At 38.1% G+C, this 12,930-nt stretch overlaps 1 protein-coding gene across 3 annotated transcripts in view; it reads left to right on the top strand.

Moving 5' to 3' along the window:
- The window catches only part of LOC128663750 (DENN domain-containing protein 1B), a 348,668-nt gene that overhangs the window by 21,903 nt on the left and 313,835 nt on the right, over positions 1-12,930 (top strand). For all 3 annotated transcript variants that reach the window (XM_053718233.1, XM_053718234.1, XM_053718232.1), the window contains exon 3: positions 3,697-3,740. In XM_053718233.1, coding sequence (XP_053574208.1) covers positions 3,697-3,740 — 44 coding nt within the window. The remainder of the gene's footprint in view (positions 1-3,696; positions 3,741-12,930) is intronic.

The following is a 12,930-nucleotide window of genomic DNA, read 5'->3' as shown; positions in this document are numbered from 1 at the left end:
TTTCTCTGCGTCTGACTGCTTGGAGATTGAACGCTTAATTTTGTCAAAACGTGGTTTTTCCGAGTCGGTCATTGATACCTTAATTCAGGCTCGAAAGCCTGTCACCAGGAAAATCTATCATAAGATATGGTGTAAATATCTTCATTGGTGTGAATCCAAGGGTTACTCATGGAGTAAAGTCAGGATTCCCAGGATATTGTCTTTTCTCCAAGAAGGATTGGAGAAGGGATTGTCAGCTAGTTCCTTAAAGGGACAGATTTCTGCTCTATCTATTCTTTTGCACAAGCGTCTGGCGGATGTTCCAGACGTTCAGGCGTTTTGTCAGGCTTTAGTTAGAATCGAGCCTGTGTTTAAACCTGTTGCTCCGCCATGGAGTTTAAATTTAGTTCTTAAAGTTCTTCAAGGAATCCGTTTGAACCTCTGCATTCCATAGATATTAAGCTTTTATCTTGGAAAGTTCTGTTCTTGGTAGCTATCTCTACAGCTCGAAGAGTTTCAGAGTTATCTGCCTTGCAGTGTGATTCCCCTTATCTGATCTTCCATGCAGATAAGGTAGTTTTGCGTACCAAACCTGGGTTTCTTCCTAAGGTGGTATCCAATAAGAATATCAATCAAGAGATTGTTGTTCCGTCACTGTGTCCTAATACTTCTTCAAATAAGGAACGTCTATTACACAATCTTGACGTGGTTCGTGCTTTAAAGTTTTATTTACAAGCTACTAAAGATTTTCGTCAAACATCTGCATTGTTTGTTGTCTACTCTGGACAGAGTAAAGGCCAAAAGGCTTCAGCAACTTCTCTTTCTTTTTGGTTAAGAAATATAATCCGCTTAGCTTATGAGACTGCTGGCCAGCAGCCTCCTGTAAGAATTACAGCTCATTCCACTAGTAAAAAGTTCCAAGAGTCCAGCACCTGGGATCCAAGGTGTGCAAACACGGGGGCACTGCACAATACCCCCAGTCAATATAGCAAGATATGATAGTCGCACCACCAAGTTCAACAGATAAATTTCTTTATTGAGCCAAATTAAAAAAATCAGCAACGTTTCGGACACAGGTCCTTAATCATGCATAACAAACAGACACTAATTCACTTCTTATATACCCAAATAAGTCACACCTTTCCAGCTAATTGTAACACCTGTAAAGCCAGGTATGTCTCTAACAACCAAATGCTGCCACCTTGTGGTCATCTAACAAAATCACACCTCTATAGTTAATTTTATTGTTACCAACCTAGCAATGAATTAATACATAGTCTAAACATATCTTATATACAGTGCAGACCCATATGCATTATGCACCCTGGTATTCAAGAATTTAAGATTCCCCCTATGCCAGCCTTTAAAAGAGGAAAAAATATAAAAGATGTCTTGGTAAGGGCTGATATTGGTCCATCTAAGGGACTTGTCCAAACTTATATTGGTAAGAAAATCTGAGGAGTTTTCCCTGTCTAGGGTGCTCTAACTGTAATAGCTTAATTAAAGGGCCAACATTTAGTCATCTAAGTACTGGCAAAAAATATTTTATTAAAGGGCACTATACCTGTAACACTGATTTTGTGGTATATTTGATTAAATGCCCATGTGGGCTGGGGTATGTGGGGGAGACCTCCCAGTGCATAAGGGAACGCATAGTCCAACACAAAAGTAGCATTAGAACTAAGAAAAAGGATGCCCCAGTTGCCCATCATTTTTTGTCTGCAGGCCATAATCTAAGCCAATTAAGGTTCCAGATTTTGGAACAGGTGAAAAATCCTAGGAGAGGGGGTGACCGTATTAGGTTATTAAAGAAACGTGAAGCATATTGGATTTATGAATTAGGTACATTATCTCCAGGTGGCATGAACAAAGAACTAGATTGGTCAATTTTTTTGTAAAATATTTCTATGTAAATGTTTTTCTAGAACATTGTTTATATCTATCTATGCTAATTTATATTATAGATGAGTATTGGTAAATAAAAATAAAAATAATGCATATGGGTCTGCACTGTATATAAGATATGTTTAGACTATGTATTAATTCATTGCTAGGTTGGTAACAATAAAATTAACTATAGAGGTGTGATTTTGTTAGATGACCACAAGGTGGCAGCATTTGGTTGTTAGAGACATACCTGGCTTTACAGGTGTTACAATTAGCTGGAAAGGTGTGACTTATTTGTTTATTTGTTTGTTATGCATGATTAAGGACCTGTGTCCGAAACGTTGCTGATTTTTTTAATTTGGCTCAATAAAGAAATTTATCTGTTGAACTTGGTGGTGCGACTATCATATCTAGCTCATTCCACTAGAGCAGTGGCTTCCACATGGGCCTTTAAAAATGAGGCTTCTGTTGAACAGATTTGTAAGGCGGTGACTTGGTCTTCGCTTCATACTTTTTCTAAATTCTACAAATTTTATACTTTTGCTTCTTCTGAGGCTATTTTTGGGAGAAAGGTCTTACAGGCAGTGGTGCCTTCTGTTTAAGCACCTGCCTTGTCCCTCCCTTCATCCGTGTCCTATAGCTTTGGTATTGGTATCCCACAAGTAATGGATGAATCCGTGGACTGGATACACCTTACAAGAGAAAACAAAATTTATGCTTACCTGATAAATTTATTTCTCTTGTGGTGTATCCAGCCCACGGCCCGCCCTGTCATTTTAAGGCAGGTGTTTTTTAATTTTTAAACTACAGTCACCACTGCACCCTATAGTTTCTCCTTTCTCTTGCTTGTCTTCGGTCGAATGATTGGGAGGTGGCAGTTAGGGGAGGAGCTATATAGAAAGCTCTGCTTTGGGTGATCCTCTTGCAGCTTCCTGTTGGGAAGGAGAATATCCCACAAGTAATGGATGAATCTGTGGACTGGATACACCACAAGAGAAATAAATTTATCAGGTAAGCATCAATTTTGTTTTTAAGAAATTCGATTTTACTTCAATTCTGAAATGTACTTTGTTCTTTTGGTATCCTTTATTGAAAAGCAGGCTCAGGAGTGTGCAGGTGTCTGGAGCATTATATGGGCCGCATTTGGCAAGCGCAGAGACCCAGTGCCAGTTAAATCCCCTGAGTGATGACGTGGCGCTGGGAAGACATCACAGTTTTGGGAGCGTTAAGAAAACAACCCCAAGCCGCTTCATAGTGAGCTGAGACACTCAGACGCTTGCTCTTCTCACTCCCAGCATTACCAGCAAGCTGGAAGTGCTGGGAGTGACGTCATCTGAGTGTTCAGCGAACGCACAGCAACTCGCTTGGAAGCCTTCCCCGAACGCACCAAGCGAGCACTGGGCTCACTGGAGGCGCTTGCCGAACGCGGCTATGGAAGCGATTTTGCAAGAATGTTTTTAACAACATTGTGCAAACTGCTTCCATCTAGTGCTGAAAAGCATTTTTTCAAAACTGCTTTCATATAGTTCTCCAAACATGTGCACACTACCTGCATTGGTATTCTCTTCAACAGATAATATAATGGGAAAACTTTGGTAAAATTGTATACTCTGAGTCATTAAATAAATATTTTGATTTTCATATCCCCTTGATGAAAATATGTTCTATGTGGGTTGTGTAAAGCTCAAAATCTAAAGATATTGCAAATCATCAATAAAGAAGGTTAATTACTTTATGTTCAAGCACAATATTTGCTTTTTATTTTTTTATCTAATGAACCTTTCATGTCCTTTTAAATTAGAATTCAAATATTGTATTCTATATCTGCAGATCCAGTGCTGAAAGGACAGTTCCCTACGCAATTTGATGACCAGGTGAGAAGCTGCCTTAATGTCTGACTCTGAAAAGTTATTAGTACTATTATTATTTTTTCATAGATACTGTGTTGTATATGGCGATAACTGCAAACTCCAGCGATATGTTTTTCTTATAGAAATTTCCGATCAGATTTAAAGGAACACTAAAATCAAAAGGAAAGTTTCATGATTCAGCTAGAGCAACGAATTTTAACCCTTTGAGTGCTAAGCTGGATTTAATATTTTTCTGATTTTTACTATTTTTAACAAAAAAAATGTTTTGACTCCCCCCCCCCCCCCCAGATCCCCAAGACTCATACCATTGGAAAGGTTAGGCGATTACCTTTCCAATGGGGTGGGTCTTGGGGGTCTGTAGCTGCTCAGATCCCTGAGATACAGGTTTCTAAGCAGCATGCCCCCTTTCCCTATACTTTGTATTGTCAATTTTAAATAAAGTTGTGCGGTGACGTCATCACGTCATTAGGCATTACGTCACCGCACGTAACGGGAAGCCCCGGTGATGCCTGTCACTATGCAGGCCTGATCGCCGGGGTAGGAGCGGGTGAGAGCCCCCAGATCACCAAAAAGGTAGTTGAGTGCTAGCGACGGCTCTGAGCCGTCGTTAGCACAACTTTTCAATCCACTTCCATTATCTAAATGTTCATAAACTTTATATATGCATGCTTTGTGAGGCACCAGCTCCTACTGAGCATGTGCAAGAATTCACAGAATATACATATATACATTTTGTAATTGGCTGATGGCTGTCACATGATGCAGAGAGAAGAAAAATTGAACTAACTAAAATTTTTCAGAAAAAATATATAATATTTGTTTGAAATTTGTTGCTTATGCAATTCTATTGTTATTATAATGGTCTTTTAATTACTTATATCAGGGGTGCATTTAGATGTAGTGTTGCCCTAAACACTTAAAAATCTACCCCCCCCCCCCCAACTCTCCACATCTACCCAATTTGGCTTATATCTCTCACAAACATATTTAATTATTCACTCATTCCTGTCAGGCACACAGAAAGTTATGTAAATATGATTATCCTTTTCGGTGAATCACATTTTATACAAGTTTTAAACCATTTGTTTTTGCAGAAGTCATATTATGTTTACGGCAAAATATACATACTGGTTCTTGGATTTTTTTCCAACAGTTGCTAATATTGGAAAGGAAAACCTATTGCCAATGAGATGTTGCTATTCAAAAAATACAAATCCCATTTAATGGAAATTTTAAATATATCAGATAGAAGTCATAAATATTAAATAAATTAGCTGCTTTATTTTACTTGCACAATGATTGTTTATTTTGCTCTTTGCAGGTGTGCTAACCACTCTATAAACAGTTTCTTATAGAATGTAGCCTGTTTACCCATTCTGGGCCAGATTGCATGCGAGTGAAAACAAATTTGTGTGCCATTTGTAAACACTGCTAATAGTAAAGTTTTAACACAGGCAGGTTAGCATTCGTATTATAAGTTGAAAGTAAATTGTTTGTGCGTGCTAACTTCAGGACTTAGAATATTGTGTCCGCATTAACTTCTCCCCATAGACGTCAATGGAGCACGCAGAACAAAATAACCTAACACTTATAGCTAAAGAGCAATTCCGACACTGCGAGATGCAAAACTCAAAAAGGTATTTATGAATATTTAACATTCCAATGTTCTTCACATAGAAGAAAATGTTCTTTTTATATATATATATATATATATATATATATATATATATATATATATATATATATATATATATTCACTGGCCACTTTATTATGTACACTTGTTCAATTGCTTGGTAACACAGATTGCTAATTAGCCAATCAAATGGTAGCAACTCAATGCATTTAGGCATCTAGACATAGTGTAGACGACTTGCTGAAGAACAAACCGAGCATCAGAATGGGAAAGAAAGGGGATTTAAGTGACTTTGAATGTGGCATGGTTGTTGGTGCCAGACGGGCTGGTCTGAGTATTTAAAAAAAACTGATGATTTACTGGGATTTTCATGCACAACCATCTCTAGGGTTTACAGAGAATGGTCGGAAAAAATGAAAATATCCAGTGAGCTGCAGTTGTGTGAACAACAATGTCTTGTCAGAGGAGAATGGGTAGACTGGTTCGAGATCAAAGAAAGGCAACAGTAACTCAAATAACCACTCGTTACAACCATACTCTATGGCAGAGCTTTCCAAACTTTTCATGTCGGTGACACACTTTTTAGACCTACATAATTTCGCGACACAGTGATTCAGTTGTACTAGCAAACAGGAGGTTAAACTAACTTGTTTTAAGAGATACGGACACATATATAAATTATATAATAACGAAATGTATTTACAAGTAACAGTACGTATGTGTAAGAATTTAAAAAAAGTTTAATAACACCAATAGTTACTTACTATTTTAATGGGATGTATGAGGTTGATGGGATGAACACAGTTTCTGAATATTTGGTGGAATATTAGACACTCGCATTTTTAAGCTTCCCCTTCCTATCCATATATCAAGAGCAGGAACAGCAATGCACTACTGGGAGCTAGCTGCAAAAAAACCCCACTGACTTCTGACTTCAGCTCAGCGTTTAAGCTGCCGCCCTCAGAGCTCGGTGAGTCCGATTGAATACTGCCCACGCTGCAAACACACTGCTGTCCCACTCACTGACTACACATGCAGCCACGAGCCGATTGAGGAGACTACATGTGCAGTCAGGTGCCAATGTGCCCCCAAAGCCACCAATGGGAATAGTTTCAGTTCCCACTGAGCTGCGCCAATAGGTTAAGATGATCTGTGACCCCCTAGGTATCAATCACGTGTCAACCATGTGATCTGCGTAGCAGGCAGGCGGAAAGTCAGAAACGAAAAAAAAAACATTAAAAAAAATTAAAATGTAAAAAAAATTGTGCTGAAGCAGGGACACACCTAGACACTGCTGCCGACACACTAGTGTGTCCCGACACACAGTTTGGAAAGCACTGCTCTATGGTATGCAGAATACCATCTCTGAATACACAACATGTCGAACCTTGAAGCAGATTGGCTACAGCAGCAGAAGACCACACCAGGTGCCACTCCAGTCAGCTAAGAACAGGAAACTGAGGCTACAATTTGCACACGCTCACCAAATTGGACAACGGAAGATTGGAAAAATATTGCCTGGTCTGATGAGTCTCAATTTCAGATGCAACATTCAGATGCTAGGGTTATAATTTGGCGTAAACAACATGAAAGCATGGATCCATCCTGCTTTGTATCAACGGTTCAGGCTGGTGGTGATGGTGTAATGGTGTGGGGGATATTTGCTTGGCACACTTTGGGCCCCTTGGTACCAATTGAGGATTGTTTAAATGCCACGGCCTACCTGAGTATTGTTGCTGACCATGTCCATCCCTTTATGACTACAGTGTACTCATCTTCTGAAGGCTACTTCCATGAGGATAATACACTAGGTCACAAAGCTCAAATCATCTCAAACTGGTTTCTTGAACATGACAATGAGTTCTCTGTACTCCAATGGCCTCCACAGCCACCAGATCTTAATCCAATAGAGCACCTTTAGAATGTGGTGGAATGGGAGATTCGCAACATGGATGTGCAGCCGACAAATCTGCAGCAACTGCATGATGCTATCATGTCAATATGGACCAAAATGTCTGAGGAATGTTTCCAACACCTTGTTGAATCTATGCCACAAAGAATTAGGGCAGTTCTGGAGGCAAAAGGGGGTCCAACCCGGTACTAGTAAGGTGTACGTAATAAAGTGGCCGATGAGTGTATATATGTGTATGTGAGAAAAAAAATATATATTTATATATTTCTTTCATATAGGTGGCGAGAGTCCACAAGCTAGTTACTGATGTGATATACATTCCTACCAGGAGGGGGGCACAGTTTCCCAAACCTCAAATGCCTATAAATACACCTCCCACCTTGCTCATACCTCAGTTTTAAAAACTTTGCCTCCTTAGGAGGTGGTGAAGCATGATGTGCTTGATTTCTTCAGTGAAAGGCGCTTCTAAGCATATTGAAGCCCAGTTCCTCACTAAGTACAGTGTTTGTCTGAGGGATGTGAATGGAGTATTACCTGATAATACCATGTTTTCACATCTATTCATAAGGCTCTCTGTAAATCGGTCACAGAGATTCATCTGCTGCCTCCCTTTATAGATCGACAATATACTCTTGTACCATTACACTCTTGTACCATTACCTCTGCTGATGTTTCGGTATTGGTTTGGCTGTCTGCTATATGTGGATAGGTGTCTTACACGGTAAGTATATACATTTTATTAATATAAGACACTCTCAGCTATGGATTGGGCACTTTTAAGTAAAAGTTGTTATATTGTTTGTATACATGGCTTTGAGTCAGTACTTCAGTGCTCTTTCTTAGTGACTTTAATTAGTGGCTAAATATAGTCAAGGTTAGGCGTATGTGGTAGATATTTATTTATTTTTTTCTAAAATTGGGCTTTAAATGATCATTATTGTTAACTGGAAGGTCAATTAACATATTTTTTTTCACCTGATACATTAAGCTTAATCTTTGATATTACACAGCAATCCATTTTCTTACCGGAGTTTTTTTCCAAACTGTTTTTCAAACTTTGTGCACAAATACGCATGTGATGACGCTATTTACGTTGTCTGACGTGTAATCATTTCACTCCATTTTTTTGGGTGCCAAAATGTCCCGCCTTTTTTAGCGATATATATATATATATATATATATATATATATATAGCATTATTTTTTATAAATGAGTTAAATCTTTTTTGTAATTATTTGCTCTGTTTTCCATTCTCTCAGGCTTGATGTATATGTTATATATCAGAGCATGGATGTAAATTTGCAGAATTTATTGTTTTTTGCAACTATGTTTCAAACTAAACGTGCCTCAGATGTTACCATAGGATTTGAGCTGCATAAACATGTTTCTGCAAAAGCTAAGTGTGTTTGTTGTAAAAAAAGCTGATCTAAATTCTTCAGCTCAATTATGTGGCTCTTGTTTTGACAATTTATTAAATGCTGATAATATTTCTATGAGTACAAATGCACCCACTGTTATTCCATCTCAGTCTAATGTACAAAGTATTCCTGCAGAAAATAAAGATTTTATTGTGCAGCTTTAGAGAAGGCAATGACTGCTATTCCGCCTTCAAATAAATGTAAAAGGGTTTAGCAACATTTTCCTAAACCTAGTGAATTAAGTTCTGACCTTCAGAATACGGATGTATCCTCTACTGATGGGGTTTCCTCTGATTCAGAGGATGCCACGTCAGAGACAGATTTAGAGACAAATCTTTTTTATTTAAGAGAGAATATTTTCACTCTCTCTTAAAGGAAGTTTTGTTTACTTTGGGTATTGAGGAGTCTAAACCTCCTGATGATAAAGCTAGTAATCGTCTAAATTCTGTATTTAATACTACTGTTATTACTCCTGAAGTATTTCCTATTCCAGACGCTATCTCTAATGTGATTGCTAAAGAATGGTCTAAACCTGGTACCTCTTTTAACCCTTCTTCTAGATTTAAGAAATTGTATCCTTTACCTGTGGCCAATTTAGAGCTTTGGGAAACAGTCCCTAAGGTTGATGGGGCAATTTCCAATCTTGCCAAACGTACTACTTTTCCTTCTTTTAAGGATCCTTTAGTTAGGAAGCTTGAATCTTATCTAAGAAGAGCATTTTTACATACTGGCTATATTCTGAGACCGATTATATCTATGGCTGATGTTGTTACTGCTTCTACTTTTTGGTTGAATAGTTTAGCAAAGCAGTTGTATTCAGATCCCGAATTATCTAACATTATTCTTTTACTTCAACATGCAAATCATTTATTTGTGATGCTATATTTGGTGTCATGAAGATCAATGTCAAATCTATGTCTTTAGCCATTCTAACTAGAAGAGCTTTATGGCTTAAATTTTGGAATGCTGGCATGGTGTATAAAACTAAATTATCTCTCTTTTTTCAGGGTAAAAATCTTTTTTGGTTCACAATTGGATTCTATTATCTCCACTGTTACTGGGGGTAAGAGAGTTTTTTTGCCCCAAGACAAGAAATCTAAGGGTAAATTTAAAGTTCCCAATATTTTTTTGTTCCTTTCACCAGAATAGAGAACAGAAAACTACTCCTTCCCCTTAGGCCTCTGGCTCTAATTGGAGAGCATCTCCAAATTGGAACAAATCCAAGCCTTATAAGAAACCAAATCCTGCCCCTAAACCTGCATGAAGGTGCAGCCCTCAAACCAGTTCTTCTGCTAGGGGGCAGACTAAAGCTATTTTAAAGAGTTTGGACAGACTCTGTCCAAAATCGGTGGATTCAGAATATATTTTCTCAGGGGTATCGAATAGGATTCAGAATAAGACCTCCTTTGGGAAGATTCTTTCTTACCCATGTACTAAAAAAAACCAGTAAAAGCTCAAGCCTTTCTGAAATGTGTTTCAGATCTAGAACTTTCAGGGCTAATTGTCCCAGTTCCACAGCAAGAACAAGGATTGGGTTTTTATTCAAATCTATTCATTTTACCAAAGAAGGGAAATTCTTTCAGACCAATTTTGGATCTGAAAACTTTAAATCATTTTGGGAGTGTCCCAACTTTCAAGATAGTGACTATAAGGACTATTCTGCCTTTTGTTCAGCAAGGTCACTTCATGTCCACAATAGACTTACAGGATGCCTACCTTCACATTCCGATTCATCCAGATCACTATTGATTTCTGAGATTCTTTTTCTATACAAGCATTACCAATTTGTTGCTCTTCGGTTTGGCCTTGCAACAGCACCAAGAATATTTTCAAAGGTTCTAGGTGCCCTTCTATCTGTAATCAGAGAGCAGGGTATTGTAGTGTTTCCTTATTTGGGCGATATCTTGGTACTAGCTCAATCTTTTCATTTAGTAGAATCTCACATGAAACAACTGTTGTTGTTTCTTCAAAAACATGGTTGGAGGATCAATTTACCAAAGAGTTTCTTGATTCCTCAGACAAAGGTCACCTTTTTAGATTCCAGATAGATTGTGTCCATGACTCTATCCCTAACAGAAAAAAAGTTGATTGAGATTGGTTTCAGCTTGTCTAAACCTTCAGTCTCTATCATTCCCTTCAGTGGAAGTTTTAGGTTTCATGATTGCAGCATCGGACGCGATCTCTTTTGCTCATTTTCATATGAGACCTCTACAACTTTGCATGTTGCACCAATTGTGCAGGGATTATATTCAGATATCACAACTAATATACTTAAATCCCAACACTCAACTCTCTCTGACTTGGTGGTTAAACCATCACCTTATTGTTCAAGGGGCCTCTTTTGTTAGTCCTACCTGGACTGTGATCACAAAAGATGCAAGTCTCACAGGTTGGGGAGCTGTCTGGGGGTTTCTGACAGCACAAGGAGTTTGGTAACCTCATCTCCCGAGGATTTCAATCAATTTCTTAGAACTCTGTGCTATTTTTAGAGCTCTTCAGGCTTGATCTCTATTATAGAGAGAACCATATATTCGGTTTTATTTTTATTTATTTTTTTTATTATTTTTTTTTTAAAAAGTTTTTATTATAGAATAAAAAGAAAATTTTACAGAATAGTGAAATTTTACAGCAACAGAAGATTGACATGCATATGATTTTGTAGACATATTTTGATACTGGAGAAAAAACAGATTTTTAAACTAGAGAAATCCTTCAATACATGTCTTCAATGTCTCATATCCATATTGTATCAACATAAAACAACTAATATAATCATTCGTGCATCTCCCATTGCCTAGTTTTAATTAAAAAATAACTAAAAAGAAGTGAAAATAGAAAAAAGAAGTGGGTAAGGAGGGGGTGTGTGTGAAAGGTTTAGGATAACAGTGTATACTGAATTATCTTGTTGGTCTTGCTCTAGTGTGATTCAACTAGTCTCTTGTAACCGGACTCCGCTCCATAAGTCCAGCATTCCTTGGTGAAATTGTTTGTTGTTAAGTAATGTAGTCTTTCAAGCTGCAGTGTGTCTGTAGTCTGTGAGTGCCAATCCTGTATTGTCGGTGTTGCTCCGGATTTCCATCTCTTGGGGATCAATTTTTTTGCACTATTTAGTATTATAAGGAGGAGGACTTTGTGCAATTTGTTTTGCAGTTTCGGAATCTCTATAAACATCAGTAAATGGAAATTTGGTTCTATCTCGATCTTTAACAAAGACGATATAGATTTGAATACTTCTTTCCAAAATCCAATTATAAATGGGCATTCCCACCATATGTGCTTTATTGTGCCCATCTGTCCACACGCTCTCCAACACTTGTCACTAATTTGTGAATTAGACCTATGCAACCTGAATGGTGTTAAATACCATCTACTGATGAATTTTATGTGCATTTCCTATATGGTGGCTGATGCTGAGGCAGTTGCCGCTAGTTTAAATGAGTTTAGCCATGTTTTAGTGTCAAATTCAGTGTGTAGTTCTGTGTTCCACGATCTAGCATAATGTGGCAGAGTTGTTTTGTTTGGTATGAGTAGTATTTTATATATTAAGGCGATAGTGTGGCGAGACGGATTTTCTTGTGTGCACAATCTTTCAAACAGTGTGAGATCTCTTTGCATGTTGGCTTTTTGTCTATGTGTGGTTATATAGTGGAGTATTTGCATGCGGGTTAGCCATGTAGAGAATATTTTCTCATCCCATTGTTGTAATTTTTCTATCGGGACTATTGTCCCATTTTCTATTATGAAGTGAAGTGCGCCCTCTCTCAATTTATATGGTGGCCTTTGTAGGTTTTTTGTATTGTCTAATGGTAGGTCGGTATTTTCTCTAATGGGAAGAAGTGGGCCAACTCTGGTCGATATATGTGGGTTTGTGGCAATGGTTTTGTCCCATTCTTTAAATGTTTCAGATAAGATAGGTTCTGTCCATGCTAGTGAAGCCGAGTTGCCCCTCTCTAATATGTAATTGTCAAGTTGGACCCATGCCTTCTGACCAGTGTTGTGACACCATTCCACTATCTGCTGTAATAGAGTTGCTCTTCTATATAGTACCAGGTCTGGCACGCCCAGTCCGCCTCATTCTCTAGGTAAAGCTAGTGTTCGTCTCTGTATCCTGCTCTTCCTCCCTCCCCATATAAAGTTGTCAAGTATGTTTTGTAGTTGTCGTAGGAACTGGTCGGGTAGGGGTACTGTCTGGAATAAATAAAGCAACCTGGGTAAGATATTCATCTTTA

This window comes from Bombina bombina, chromosome 6, assembly GCF_027579735.1.
Source record: "Bombina bombina isolate aBomBom1 chromosome 6, aBomBom1.pri, whole genome shotgun sequence".
NCBI classification, from domain to species: Eukaryota; Metazoa; Chordata; class Amphibia; order Anura; family Bombinatoridae; genus Bombina; species Bombina bombina.
The sequence above is the reverse complement of the archived record's forward strand: the minus strand, read 5'-3'. Positions and strand labels throughout refer to the sequence as shown.